The sequence below is a fragment of the Rana temporaria genome, chromosome 8 (genome assembly GCF_905171775.1).
Source record: "Rana temporaria chromosome 8, aRanTem1.1, whole genome shotgun sequence".
NCBI lineage: Eukaryota > Metazoa > Chordata > Amphibia > Anura > Ranidae > Rana > Rana temporaria.
The window spans coordinates 104,232,693-104,248,168 of NC_053496.1; the positions used below are offsets into that span (position 1 = coordinate 104,232,693).

General features: G+C 41.8%; 1 protein-coding gene across 1 annotated transcript in view; it reads right to left on the reverse strand.

The window, feature by feature from the left end:
• Window positions 1-2,451: 2,451 nt before the first annotated feature.
• LOC120908941 (cGMP-dependent protein kinase 2-like) overlaps window positions 2,452-15,476 on the reverse strand; it is a 215,630-nt gene continuing 202,605 nt past the window's right edge. The window contains exons 17-19 of the mRNA XM_040320466.1: window positions 13,933-13,995; window positions 6,389-6,455; window positions 2,452-2,906 (exon numbers count right to left, since the gene is read on the reverse strand). Of these exons, the coding sequence (XP_040176400.1) occupies window positions 2,811-2,906; window positions 6,389-6,455; window positions 13,933-13,995 (226 nt within the window). The 3' untranslated portion in view covers window positions 2,452-2,810. The remainder of the gene's footprint in view (window positions 2,907-6,388; window positions 6,456-13,932; window positions 13,996-15,476) is intronic.

Consider the following 15,476-nt stretch of genomic DNA (forward strand, 5'->3'; position numbering starts at 1 on the left):
CTGTCGAGGATCTCGCCAAGCCAAAAAGAGAGCATACTGTTACTGGTGACTGAGCTATTAGTACGTCCGGACAGGTGTTGTTACATGTAGTCCTTGTGAGTCTTGTTAGTTATGTTTTACGTGCAATGGATCTTTTCGAATTAGATGGTTTTAACACTTTCATTACCTATTAATTTTGCACACTCAGTTGTGCTTAATAAATTTTTGTTATATTTATAACAAAGTTTGCTGGTCATTTACTGTTACCTAAAGTAACCCACTAACTCAAGTATTCAGTCTTCACTTAGACTATTCCCTTTCCCCAACTTATTCCCTACACACAATTTACTTTATATGACCTTATGGTTACAGTAGCAGTACCATCACTTGATGCGTGACCTTCCCAGGGTACCCACAATTCAGGATACCTATTAACCAGTGACCCAACTTGCTTTTCCTTTTTCCCCCTCTTTTCCCTATTCATGTTTGACAAAAAGAGAGCATGTCTTCTTTTTCCTCGACGAGAATGGAGAAATTTGGCTCGCCAAGATCCTCGACAGCCTAACAAGGAACTCGACGAGCAAACAGATGTGATTCGCCCGTCGAGTTTCTCGGTCGTGTGTACGAGGCTTCAGACCTGTATGCACCTGGCTCCAGAGTCCCTGTACCAAATTCCTGGCTCACTCAGGCGCCATCACACAGGTGAAACCCTCACTTGCAATCAGCCACCCATGGAGGATGCTGATCGACAGAGACTGGCTGGAAGTTTTTGCAGCTGAAGAAAGTTCTGATTAAATACAAGAGTTCACATCTTGCTTAGACTTACATTTTTAAACAACTTTATCAATAAAGTTCACAGAAAAGCATATTCATTCTACTATTGTGACTTGCTGAATATCAAAGTGAATTTTGGAAGCCGTTCATGCAAGCATAAAGCAGATCAGCTGGATATTTTTAATACTTACAGAAATATATTCTTAGACTTGTTTAATAACTTATTTTTTATCTAAGGTTTCAGAAAAAATAAAATAAAACATAAAGCACTGTGAAAAATAAAAGATTGGCATAAAAAGCAGGTTCAAGTGGATTTTTACCTCTATCTTCTTGCTGTGAGCTTTTTTTAATCTTGCCACCTTGACGCTATTTTGCATGTTCAATGTGTGTAACCCTTCCATTTAGGCCCCTTTCACACTGGGGCAGTATATGAGGTGGCAGTATAGCGCCGCTATTTTTAGCGGCACTATACCTTTGGAATTGCTGCGGTATTTCGGCCGCTAGCGGTGCAGTGTTAACCCCCGCTAGTGGCCGAAAAAGGGATAATACTGCCATCAATGCGCCTCTGCAGAGACGCATTGCCGGCAGTATCACCGTGGTGTCCCATTGTTTTCAATGAGAAGGAGCGGTGAAGGAGCAGTATACCCCCCGCTCCTTTCACCACTCCAAAGATGCTGCTTGCAGGAGATTTTTTTTTCTCCCGCCAGCGCATCGCCTCAGTGTGAAAGCCCTCGGGCTTTCACATTGAGAATGCTGGGGCAGGAGTGTTTCAGGCGTTATTTATGCGCTATTTTTAGCGCTAAAACGCCTGAAATACGCCTCAGGCCTCGTACACATGGCCGAGTTTCTCGGCAAAAACCAGCAAGAAGCTTGCTGAGTTTTTTTTTTGCCGAGGAAACCGGTCGTGTGTACACTTTTCAACGAGGAAACCGCTGAGGATCTCGTCGGGCCAAAAAGAAAGCATGTCTTCTTTTTCCCCGACGGCAATGGGAAAAGTTGGCTCGCCGAGATCCTCGGCGGCTTCACAAGGAACTTGACGAGCAAAATGATGTGTTTTGCCCGTCGAGTTTCTCGGCCGTGTGTACGAGGCCTCAGTGTGAAAGGGATTAATGCTCCCTTTGGAACCAGCAAGGCTATATTAGCTAACATATTATATTAGGCAAACAGCTGATCATTGAGACTTTCAGTAGCATCAGTGTTCATATAGTAGAACATACATAGGAAATCTCTTTAACTGTTAAATCTCTTCCCTGGTAAAAAAAAAATATATATATATCATATTGCTGAATTTTATCAAATATTTATATCTTTTGAGTCTTATAATGACCTTCTCTAAGATAGGCCAGGAAATGTATATTTATATGAAACATTTCCATCACATTTTACACGAAATTCCTATTCAAATAATTGAGTATCTCATAGCAATGTGAAAACTGGTGTAAAATTGGACACTTTCTGCTTAGGCCTCAATTCTCAAGCTATAAATTCATTTACTGTTAAGTGTCAGTGGCATTAAATATTAGAATAGTGTGATAAAATATACTACTACTATCTTTTAAACTGACAATATCTGTGTGTTTTATATGCAGGTAGCTACAATACCTAGCAGAGGCAACCTGAAAAGACTGTTCAGTTGAAATGCCTCGCATACATTCAGAAAGGTCATGGGCATTCTTTGTTGCAAAGGACAAACTTAAAGGAGGAAAAAAATTAAGCATGGCTTAATTTATCTTAAATCGTTTTTACAAGTTCAAAGAATAGCACTCCTGAGAAAGTGTTGTAAATAACCTAATAATAACCTGGCCTCCAGCATGATTTTAACAAGGCATCATGGGTCAGCCAACTAAGAGAAAAAAAAAAACATATGTCATAATCCTGGCATGTTTTCCTGAAAAAGTACATAATCAACGCTTCTTGTTTTTTCTCTGTAATACAGACACAATAGATTTTTCCACGTACAAATCCTATAATTTTCTAAGTGTCGTCTAAATATTGTCTTCAGTCTTTCTAGAAATGTCAGTTAGAATCCAACTGGAAGATATAATTTCAGATTTTTTTCAAAAGTTCTTATCCCATCCGGATAACTCATCTGGTGGATCTTCGGCTTCAGGCAGAAAAGTGTCAAAATAGCTGTGATCTGTGATTGACTTGATCTGTAGAAAAACAAGGTAATCACTTTAGTACATATAATTGCAAAGGCTTGTTGTGTATACAGCCATTGATATGATTTGGGGGGCAATACAGTTACATATAAAAGCCATAAAGAAAGCAACAGACCAGAGCTCTTCATAAGTGGGGTCATGGTTGCAGTTTTGGTAGACAAGAAGATATTTTACCAAATATTGCTACCTGTGTGATAACAATGTTTGATTGACTTCTACATTCAATTAAAGCGGGAGTTCACCGGGAAAACAATTTTTAACATTAGATTGATGCTCATTTTGTCTAGGGGAATCGGGTGTTTTTTTAAAATCGAAGTAGTACTTACCATTTTAGAGAGCGATCTTCTCCGCCGCTTCCGGGTATGGTCTTCGGGACTGGGCGTTCCTATTTGATTGACAGGCTTCCGACGGTTGCATACATTGCGTCACGAGTAGCCGAAAGAAGCCGAACGTCGGTGCGGCTCTATACCGCGCCTGGGCACCGACGTTCGGCTACTTTCGGAAAATCGTGACGCACTGTATGCGACCGTCGGAAGCCTGTCAATCAAATAGGAACGCCCAGTCCCGCAGCCCATACCCGGAAGCGGCGGAGAAGATCTATCTCTAAAACGGTAAGTACTGCTTCGATTTAAAAAAAAAACACCCGATTCCCCTTGACAAAATGAGCCTCAATCTAATGTTAAAAATTGAGTTTTTGGGTGAACCTCCACTTTAAATACATCTATTTCCTTTTGGACTTTAGAATGTAAGCTCTACAAGCAGGGCCCTCCTGTCCCTTCTGTATTGTACTGTAATCGTGCTGTCCCCCTCTACATTATAAACCATGTATAATAATAATAATAATACATTAACCAAATGCCGACCACCGCACGCAGATATACATCGGCAGAATGACACGAGCAGGCAAAAGGATGTATATATACGTCCCCTTTAGGAAGCGGCATTGTGGATGCGCGCACCGCAAGCTCTGTGACTCCGACCGTGAGTCCTACGAACTCGATATTTGCGGGCATACCCGCGATCGTGTCACGGTGAGGAAGAAGGGGGAAATGCTTATGTAAACAAGCGTTTCCCCAGTCTTCCTAGTGACAGGACAGTGAACACAGCTTCCTGTAATCGGAAGCGGTGATCACTATTGTGTCACACACAGCCCACCCCCTAAGGGCACGTACACACGGTCGGTCCAAACCGATGAAAACGGCCTGAAGTCCAGATTCATCGGTCCAAACCGACCGTGTGTACGGCCCATCGGTCTGTTGTCCTTCGGACAAAAATTAGAGAACTTGCTTTAAAATCGCGTTTTGACCCGATCGGTTTTTGAACTGCACATCAGACCATCGGTCTGCTTCAGCGGTGAACCGATGAAAACGGTCCGTCGGACCATTCTCATCGGATGGACCGGTAGTGTGTACGCGGCCCTACAGTTAGAATCACTCCCTAGGGCACACTTAACCCCTACAGCGCCTCCTACTGCCAGTGTCATTTTCACAGTAGTCAGTGCATTTTTATAGCACTGATCGCTGTAAAAATTACAATGGTCCCAAAAATGTGTCAAAAGTGTCCGATATGTCTGCCATAATGTCGCAGTCACGATAAAAATTGCTGATTGTCGCCATTATTAGTAAAAAATATATATTAATAAAAATGCCATAAAACTATCCCCTATTTTGTAGACGCTATAACTTTTGCGTAAACTGATCAATAAACGCTAATTGCATTTTTTTTTACCAAAAATATGTAGAAGAATACGTATCGGCCTAAACTGAGGAAAAAATAAAGTTTTTTTTATTTTTGGGGATATTTATTTTAGCAAAAAGTAAAAAAAAAGAAATTTTTTCAAAATTGTCACTCTCTTTTTGTTTATAGCGCAAAAAATAAAAACCACAGAGGTGATCAAATGCCACCAAAAGAAAGCTCTATTTGTGGGAAAAAAAGGACGTACATTTTGTTTGGGAGCCACGTCGCACGTCAGCGCAATTGTTAGTTAAAGCGACACAGTGCCGAATCGCAAAAAGTGGCCTGGTCTTTGACCAGCAAAATGGTCCGGGGCTTAAGTGGTTAAGGTGTTGCATAGATCAGCAATACAACATGCAATTTGTATGTGAGGATTCTCCATTAAATGTTTCATTGCACTAAAAACACTCTTACTTTCTTAGCCACTTGACCTCTGGAAGATTTACCCCCCTTCATGAGCAGGTCATTTTTGCCATACGGCACTGCGTTACTTTAACTGACAACTGTGCGGTCATGTGACACTGTACCCAAATAAAATTTTTGTCCTTTCCCCCCACAAATAGAGCTTTCTTTTGGTGCACTCTCTAGTAAATCAACCCCCATGTATCACAACACCCTTAGGCCTCGTACACACGATCAGTCCATCTGATGAGAACGGTCCGAAGTACCGTTGTCATCGGTTAACCGATGAAGCTGACTGATGGTCCATCTCGCCTACACACCATTGGTTAACTAACCGATCGTGTCAGAACGCGGTGACGTAAAACCCAACGACGTGCTGAAAAAAACTAAGTTCAATGCTTCCAAGCATGCGTCGACTTGATTCTGAGCATGCACAGGTTTTTAACCAATGCTTTTGCATACTAACGATCGGTTTTGACCTATCGGTTAGGCGTCCATCGGTTCAATTTTAAAGCAAGTTCCTATTTTTTGGCCCGAAGGTTAACTAACCGATCGGGCTCACACACAATCGGTTAGGACTGATGAAAACGGTCCATCAGACCATTCTCATCGGATGGACCGATCGTGTGTACGCGGCCTAAATCTGTGACTATTTGTGGACAATTAACATTTCATCTGGTATGTTTTGTTTTTGTGTCTGTCTAGTGTGCATGAACTGGTGGGAATGGTTGGCTCATAGCTGATGTTTCTGAAAGCACCACTTCTTGGGCGTATTATAAATGGGTCTCCCAAAAGCCTGTAGAAGAGGATTCATGGAAATGCTATGAAACACTCCCATGTGGGCATTTCCCAAGAGCTTATTCGCACTATGCATTGTGTTAACACTTCATTCATTTTGAATGTGTTGGCAGTGCACCTCAATGCTTGAAAAATGAAGCTGAGCTTTTTTTGTGTCATAGTGCTTTGCATGAGTACATTGCCTACTACCGTATTGTGGTGTAATTCAAAATGAACCACACCACACTGCATTCCATTTTGTTTCAACAGGTTTGAAGGACAGACTATATAGCAATGCTGGAGGAAAGTAAACTGGAGCAACTGGGTTTGTCACCTATATCAAACTGCAATTTTCCAGCATTTGCAAGCATAATTAAACAAGGAATCAGATTGTTCCAGTTTTGCATAACCTGACTAAACTGATTTTTTTTGAGCAATACCCCATAACTCTCCAAGTACCACTTTTAAAGTGCTAGTCATAATCAGACCCAATAAATGTATATGCGTGGAAAAAGTGTCTACTTGGGACAGGTTAGTACTGTACTATAGAAAAGACCCACCTCTCTCTTTAGTGGTGAGAGTAGTTTTCGGCTACGTAGTCCATCCCAGTTAAAGCCTTGGAACCATCTGTAAAATACAATTAGTCATAATAATATAAGAACTTGTGGCCATCCCACTGTAGATGGTAATGCGTGCTGATAGATATGTGTAGACTGCCGCCTTTGATCCCCGTATGAGAGTTGCTTGACAGTCTCTGGCTTTAGTCAATTACCTAGAACACAGGTGTCCAACACAAGGCCCGCGGGCTGAATCCGCCCCTCCAGACCATTTCATGTGGCTGGACATCTAATAAAACAGATACTACTGGCCCTTTTGAGGGCAATCATAATGCTGATGCGGCCCACTATGAAATTGAGTTTGACACCCCTGATCTAGAACAAGCATGCAGACATCTGAGTGAATTCATAAAATTGGAACATTATAATATTTTGAGTTTTAGATTTTGTGATTTAGAAAGCACTGAAGCAGACAGGAAACTATTTTTTTTTTACCAATAGAATAAGGCAACTAGCATTTTTAGGAGGAGACTATAGTAATTGCAACCCACCATAGGTGTGTGCATAGGGTCTGCCAGATGTGCATGGGCACACCCTAATTCCCCCTTGTGTTGCAGATTCCCCCCGTTTAGACCCCTAATATTTCACCAAAGCCTCCAGCAGGGCTTCTAAAAAAAATGGTTAATATATATATATATACAGTGAGGAAAATAAGTATTTGAACACCCTGCTATTTTGCAAGTTCTCCCACTTGGAAATCATGGAGGGGTCTGAAATTGTCATCGTAGGTGCATGTCCACTGTGAGAGACATAATCCAAAAAAAAATTCCAGAAATCACAATTTATGATTTTTTAACTATTTATTTGTATGATACAGCTGCAAATAAGTATTTGAACACCTGTCTATCAGCTAGAATTCTGACCCTCAAAGACCTGTTAGTCTGCCTTTAAAATGTCCACCTCCACTCCATTTATTATCCTAAATTAGATGCACCTGTTTGAGGTCATTAGCTGCATAAAGACACCTGTCCACCCCATACAATTCAGTAAGAATCCAACTACTAACATGGCCAAGACCAAAGAGCTGTCCAAAGACACTAGAGACACAATTGTACACCTCCACAAGGCTGGAAAGGGCTATGGGGAAATTGCCAAGCAGCTTGGTGAAAAAAGGTCCACTGTTGGAGCAATCATTAGAAAATGGAAGAAGCTAAACATGACTGTCAATCTCCCTCGGACTGGGGCTCCATGCAAAATCTCACCTCGTGGGGTCTCAATGATCCTAAGAAAGGTGAGAAATCAGCCCAGGACTACACGGGAGGAGCTGGTCAATGACCTGAAAAGAGCTGGGACCACCGTTTCCAAGGTTACTGTTGGTAATACACTAAGACGTCATGGTTTGAAATCATGCATGGCACGGAAGGTTCCCCTGCTTAAACCAGCACATGTCAAGGCCCGTCTTAAGTTTGCCAATGACCATTTGGATGATCCAGAGGAGTCATGGGAGAAAGTCATGTGGTCAGATGAGACCAAAATAGAACTTTTTGGTCATAATTCCACTAACCGTGTTTGGAGGAAGAAGAATGATGAGTACCATCCCAAGAACACCATCCCTACTGTGAAGCATGGGGGTGGTAGCATCATGCTTTGGGGGTGTTTTTCTGCACATGGGACAGGGCGACTGCACTGTATTAAGGAGAGGATGACCGGGGCCATGTATTGCGAGATTTTGGGCAACAACCTCCTTCCCTCAGTTAGAGCTTTGAAGATGGGTCGAGGCTGGGTCTTCCAACATGACAATGACCCGAAGCACACAGCCAGGATAACCAAGGAGTGGCTCTGTAAGAAGCATATCAAGGTTCTGGCGTGGCCTAGCCAGTCTCCAGACCTAAACCCAATAGAGAATCTTTGGAGGGAGCTCAAACTCCGTGTTTCTCAGCGACAGCCCAGAAACCTGACTGATCTAGAGAAGATCTGTGTGGAGGAGTGGGCCAAAATCCCTCCTCCAGTGTGTGCAAACCTGGTGAAAAACTACAAGAAACGTTTGACCTCTGTAATTGCAAACAAAGGCTACTGTACCAAATATTAACATTGATTTCCTCAGGTGTTCAAATACTTATTTGCAGCTGTATCATACAAATAAATAGTTAAAAAAAATCATACATTGTGATTTTTGGATTTTTTTTTTTTTATTATGTCTCTCACAGTGGACATGCACCTACGATAACAATTTCAGACCCCTCCATGATTTCCAAGTGGGAGAACTTGCAAAATAGCAGGGTGTTCAAATACTTATTTTCCTCACTGTATATATATATATATATACCGTGTTTATCGGCGTATAACACACACAGGTGTATAACACGCACCCTAACTTAAAAAGGGACATTTCAGGAAAAAACGTTCCACAGCCCCCTGCGTATAACACACAGGCACAGTTTACCCTCTATTTTCAGGGTAAAAAAGTGAGTGTTATACGCCAATAAATACACTGGGCTAGATTCAGATAGCCCGCCGTAACTTTGTGCGGGCGTAGCGTATCTCAGATAAGCTACACCGCCGTAACTTAGTTAGGCAGGTTCTGTATTTACCAAGAACCAAGAACGGCGGCGTAGCGTAAATCTGCCGGCGTAAGCAAGCCTAATTCAAATTGTGAGGAGGTGGGCGTGTTTTATGTAAATAAAACATGACCCCACGTAAATGACGTTTTTGACTAACGGCGCATGCGCCGTCCGTGAACGTAACCCAGTGCGCATGCTCCAAATTAACCCGCAAAAAGCCAATGCTTTCGACGTGAACGTAAATTACGCACAGCCCTATTTGCGAACGACTTACGCAAACGACGTAATCGACGAAAAATTCAACGCTGGCCCGACGTCCATACTTAACATAGGATACGCCTCATATAGCAGGGGTAACTTTACACCGGAAAAAGCCTAACGTAAACAAAGTAAAAAAATGCGCCGGGCCGACGTACGTTTCTGAATCGGCGTATCTACCTAATTTGCATATTCCTAGTGTAAATTGACGGAAGCGCCACCTAGCGGCCAGCGTAAATATGCAACTAAGATACGACGGCGTAAGAGACTTACGCCAGTCGGATCTTAGCCAAATTCCGGCGTATCTTGTTTTCTGAATACAGAAAAAAGATACACCGGAGCATCCTAGAAGTTACGTGGCGACACCCTCCACTGTTCTACTGAAATCAGCAGTACATATATACATATGAGCATGCGTATGTGTTTGAGCTTTAGGGGGGCACACCCTAAAGCAATAGGCTGTGCACACCTATGCAACCCACATATTTCTCATACTAGAGGTTTCCTTGGGGCTACAATAACACGGCTGAATGGCAGGAATCTGTGGATTGTAAACACTGCCTGCGCACACTGTGAGTGACCGGCAGTGGCTGTCAGATTTGTACACTGTATACATTTAGGGCCAGATCCACAGCCAGCCGCCGTAACTTAAATATTGCCATTTAAGTTACACTGCCGCAAAATTTCTACCTAAGTGCCCGATCCACAAAGCACTTACCTAGAAATTTTCGGCTGTGTAACTTAAATCCGGCCGGCGCAAGGCGTTCCTATTCAAATGGGGCGAGTCCCATTTAAATTATGCGCGCTCCCACGCCGGCCGTACTGCGCATGCTCACGACGTCATTTTCCCGACGTGCTTAGCGCGGTTTTACGTTGCGCCGGGTTTTGAGAATCGCGACGGGCGGTAAAAAAAAAAAATACGAGTTGCGGCGGGAAAAAAAAATTTGAAAAAAAAATTACGGCGACGCGGGATAGAAGGGTCTACTTTTACAAGGCCTAAACAGTTTAGGCCTTGTAAAAGCAGCCCTAATATTGCGTTTGCAAACTAATACTTACGGAGAAAAAACGAAGCGTAAAAGCTTTGTGGATCTCCGTAAGTGCTAATTTGCATACCCGAAGCGGCATTTCGACGAGAAATGCCCCCAGCGGCGGCCGAGGTACTGCATCCTAAGATCCGACAGTGTAAGTCCCTTACACATGTCGGATCTTCTGCCTATCTATTGGAAACTGATTCTGTGGATCAGTTCCAAAGATAGAAACAGGGATACGACGGCGTATCAGTAGATACGCTGTCGTATCCCTTTTGTGGATCTGGCCCTTAATGGCCGGCTCCACTGCTGTTTTGCTGCCTCTGAATGAAGTAAACTATGTGCAGACATGCACGGTGTGAATGTAACACTATAAAGCAACTTCACCTATATATATTTTTTTTTTCATTTTAGGTAAAGCGAAGCAAGGTTTGATTTCACTACTAGGTCTTTACAGCTCCCTGAATTCCCAGTACAGAGGTCACACCCTCAGCAGAGGAGCTGTAGCTCTGAGCACTCTTGCCTATTTCTATATAGAAAAAGAATTGGCAGTAATGTGGGAGAACCATCATTATAATTGTAAACTTGATTTACATCACATAAGTAACCAATGATTCCAAATGTGTTGTGTGAGCTGCTATGCAGCATTATATAAATACATATACATGATAAATGTAAGTAATTCTACTTGAATTACAGCAGACTCTGTCTGAAGTGAGATTTGCTCTTTTTTGTTAAATCAGCATTTTGTTTTCTCTAATATGGTTTAGTTTAGGAGAAAACATAATGTATCTTATATGTGACAGGTGCTGAGGAATAGAATCCCTTAGACTTGTTAGTATATCATCTGATGAGTTCCCTCTATATGCAGTATCATGGAAAAGGTGTTATATTGCTTGTGGAAGCAGGAGGTTGAATGATTCATTTTGCTTTGCAGATGTACATTTTTTATTGAAGATGAATCATTAGAAGATTCTTTTAATTCCTTTATGTCACCACAGATCTTTCAAGCAGCATCCGCAGGTTCTGTACTTTTGTTGTTACAAATATAAATTAGAGCACATTTAGGTATCTGTCTAACATATAACACCTCTACAGAACCTGCAACAATTTACAGAAACTAGTGCTTGATGGATTTTCTTATTTTAATATTTGGCTCCTATTCAGACTGTAAATTGTCTACATGTACACAGTTGGAAGTCTGTTCTATACTCATAACAACCCAAACTGCTGTAATCCTTTAACATACTTAACTGCTATATTCACTGCACTTCCTAGTATTACTTAATTAAAGTACAAGTCTAGTTTTGTAGAATTCGTTATGTACCAAATATGAAATGCATGCACTATACACTGAGCCCCTGCAGAGTGTCAGGGGATCTTCTTTGCCCCCCAGCAACTCCCAATATAGAGTTAAAGGGGTTGTAAAGGTACAATTTTTTTTCCTAAATAGCTTCCTTTACCTTAGTGCAGTCCTCCTTCACTTACCTCATCCTTCCATTTTGCTTTTAAATGTCCTTATTTCTTCTGAGAAATCCACACTTCCTGTTCTTCTGTCTGTAACTCCACACAGTAATGCAAGGCTTTCTCCCTGGTGTGGAGTGTCATGCTCGCCCCCTCCCTTGGACTACAGGAGAGTCAGGACGCTCTCTATGTTGCAGATAGAGAAAGGAGCTGTGTGTTAGTGGGCATCCTGACTCTCCTGTAGTCCAAGGGAGGGGGCGAGCACAACACTCCACACCAGGGAGAAAGCCTTGCATTACTGTGTGGAGTTACAGACAGAAGAACAGGAAGTGAGGATTTCTCAGAAGAAAGGACATTTAAAAGCAAAATGGAAGGATGAGGTAAGTGAAGGAGGACTGCACTAAGGTAAAGGAAGCTATTTAGGGAAAAAAAAAAAAATGTACCTTTACAACCCCTTTAAGTTACATTTCTAGCTGGTTATATATCTCAGTGCACATTCAAAATGGCAGCATTATCATGTTCTACTGCTTTTACAACACAGATTAAAATCAGCTTCTATCTTCAGCTCATTCAGTTGAGCTTTTAAAGTGAAATGTAGTAGCTGATTTGTTGCCATTCATAACTGCTCCAGATTCTTGCTGCTCCATTTTTGATAAATTCCCTTCAATGTAATTTGTTCATTGGGAAATATTATGGAATGTCACATTTTGGATGCAGTAGAAATTTAAGACACTCCATATCCAATCTCCTTGCATTCCTTTCCCCTTCCTATTCTCCATCAGATAAATATTCCTAGTGTTAGTTCTAGAATTCCTACCCCTCAGTCCTCGAGATTATGCTCTTTATAGGGGTAGGTTGATTGATTCATAGAATCATAATATTTAATACTGGTTAGGCAGGTTGCAGTGAGGTGTCAACGCCTCTGAATCACCTATGGGTGTTGGTTTTATGGAATTCTTCTCATTCTTCTGGTCCTGATAGCCTTATACACTTTGGGCTAGATTCAGTAACACTTACGACGGGCGTATCAGTAGATACACTGTCGTAAGTCCGAATCGGCGCCGTCGCAACTTTAAGCGTATGCTCAAACTGAGATGCGCTTAAATGTTGCTAAGATACGACCGGCGTAAGTCTCCTACGCCGTCGTATCTTAGGGTGCATATTTACGCTGGCCGCTAGGTGGCGCTTCCGCTGATTTCCGCGTAGAATATGCAAATGAGCTAGATATGCCAATTCAGAAACGTACGTGCGCCCGGAGAATTTTTTTACGTCGTTTACGTAAGGCTTTTTCCAGCGTAAAGTTATGCCTGCTATATGAGGCATAGCCAATGTTAAGTATGGATGTCGGGACAGCGTCGAATTTTACGTTGTTTGCGTAAGTCGTTCGCGAATAGGGCTTAGCATAAATTACGTTCACGTCGAAAGCATTAACTATTTGCGACGTGATTAGGAGCATGCGCACTGGGATACGTTCACGGACGGCGCATGCGCCGTTCGTTAGAGACGTCATTCACGTGGGGTCATGTTTTATTTACATAAACACGCCCACCTCTTCACAATTTGAATTAGGCGTGCTTACGCCGGCAGATTTACGCTACGCCGCCGTAACTTAGGACGTAGGTTCTTTGTGAATACAGAACCTGCCTCACTAAGTTACGGCGGCGTAGCGTATCTGAGATACGCTACGCCCGCACAAAGTTACGGCGGGCTACCTGAATCTAGCCCTTTATGTTACAATTTATGCCTTCCCCTTTATACAGATGTTGTTGATCGCCTCACCTTCTCTGTAAGAATAATTCAAAATTAGTACCCTTCATTTTTTTTCTAGTCTAAGGGTTTCATGTTCCTTCTCTCCATTTCCAATTTCCTTTAGGAGATAAGTTATCTATCAGGTACCATCCTATCTTATCATGAACCTCCCTCTCCCTGAAGTCAAGGGTTACGAGTGTTCAGCCATTGGCTGAGAGCATTGATTGGGAGCCAATCGGCAGACCTTTTTTCAATCATGCCCCTTTGACAGAAGCCGGCGGAATGGCGCGCGACATTTGGCCCATGTGCTCTAGGCTTTAGGATCCAGCTGTTGACTGATTGGTCTTTTTCTTGACCTATTTTGCCTATCAAAGCTTTCTTTACCTGAAGTAAAGGATTGGGTATGCTAGGCTTTCCGGCAGATATCCAAATAGTTTTTTAAGTTATTGAACATAGTATATAATTATCAAAAATACAATATACTTACTTATGCTTTCTAATGTCACTGATGCCATTTTTACGATTACCAAGCCTTTCTGCTGGATTGATCCTAGAACAAAAGATTTTTTTTTTATTATTCACAGGGTGCATGCATACAATTATTTAAAGACAACTGATGGATTTAGTAAGTATCAATTTTGTTACCTAAGTTTCAAAACACTGTTAAGTACGCAAAACATTTAAGATTATGGATGCTCATTAATAAATATATATATATATATATATATATTGTCAAAGAGTTTTATTGGTTTTAAAAAGAAGTTACAAAAAAGGACAACAGCCAACTGGTATGTCGCTAAAGGGAGAAATAAGGAGCCATCCAGTCATAACCATTAGGAATTGTTAGTAAAAGTAGCGGATGGCTGCCTATGAGTACAAATAAACCAACTAGTACTTTAGTGTTGGCACATCAGACATGCACTAAAATATCTGGAGCAGGTAATTGCTTATCAAACAGGTAGAAACCAGAATAAGTACCAAGAATGGCAGTGGGCATGGAGACAAAAAGGGCAGGGGAGAGAGAAGAAAGAGAAAGAAGAATGAAAAAAAAAAATGTGGGGGATAGCTCCGGGAGAGGTAGTGCGATTCTGTTTTCAAAGGCAAAGAATAACAGAGAGGATTACCAAGGTCTCAAAACAGCACCATCAAAATCTGGGTGTAAGCAATTCTGAACCCAAGGCAGACAGATTTTTTCAAATTACTGAAGCTTGTCATTTTCAATGGCTTCCATCTTAGCATGATTTTAGGCCTTATTCATCCTGTGTTTAGTTTCAACCACAACCAAGGTTGTGGATTTCTAGGCTTTAGCAATGGTTTTATTTAGCGGCAGTTAGGAGTTGAACAGAAACAAGCTGAAGAATAATTGGGAACATATTTTGCTACCAGGTACCAGTGAGCGAGAACCTTGTTTCCACTGCCGGGACATTTGGTGACCATGATTTGGTTTGTGGCTTATATACTAGACCAATCAGCAATATCAAAGGTGCGCCCCAGGTCTTGCTTCCATTTTGCGACATATGGTCGAGGCCCAGCATCAGGTGTAACACTCAGCTGTTTGTAGAGAATCAAAATCAGTCCTCTTATATGTGGGTCACTTTTACAAATGCACTCAAACTGAGAGATCTGGGTCAGTAAAGAGCCCATTTTGAGGTATGGCATGTAAAAAAATATAATTTGTAAATATCGGAATAGCTTGGATCGGAGGGAGTCCATAAGTATCTCAAAGGGTAGGAAAGGAGTGGAATGTGGTTGCGGAGACTAACTTATGTAATCATATGAGGTTTGCAGTGGACCAAGAGTAAAAGGAGCCAGGGGAGTCCCAGGCTGGATAGAAAGAAGGATTTCTGAGAAATTAGAGAAGTGGGTTATGAGGGGATTGAAGACCATAGAGTATGCGGTTTTGAATCTGTCCCAAATTGACAGAAAATGTTTTGTGATGGGGTTAAGGATAGACGCGTGCTCGACTGAAGCCATAACATATTGCCCACGAACATTAATATATTTTTCATAAAGGATAAAGAAATAGACAAA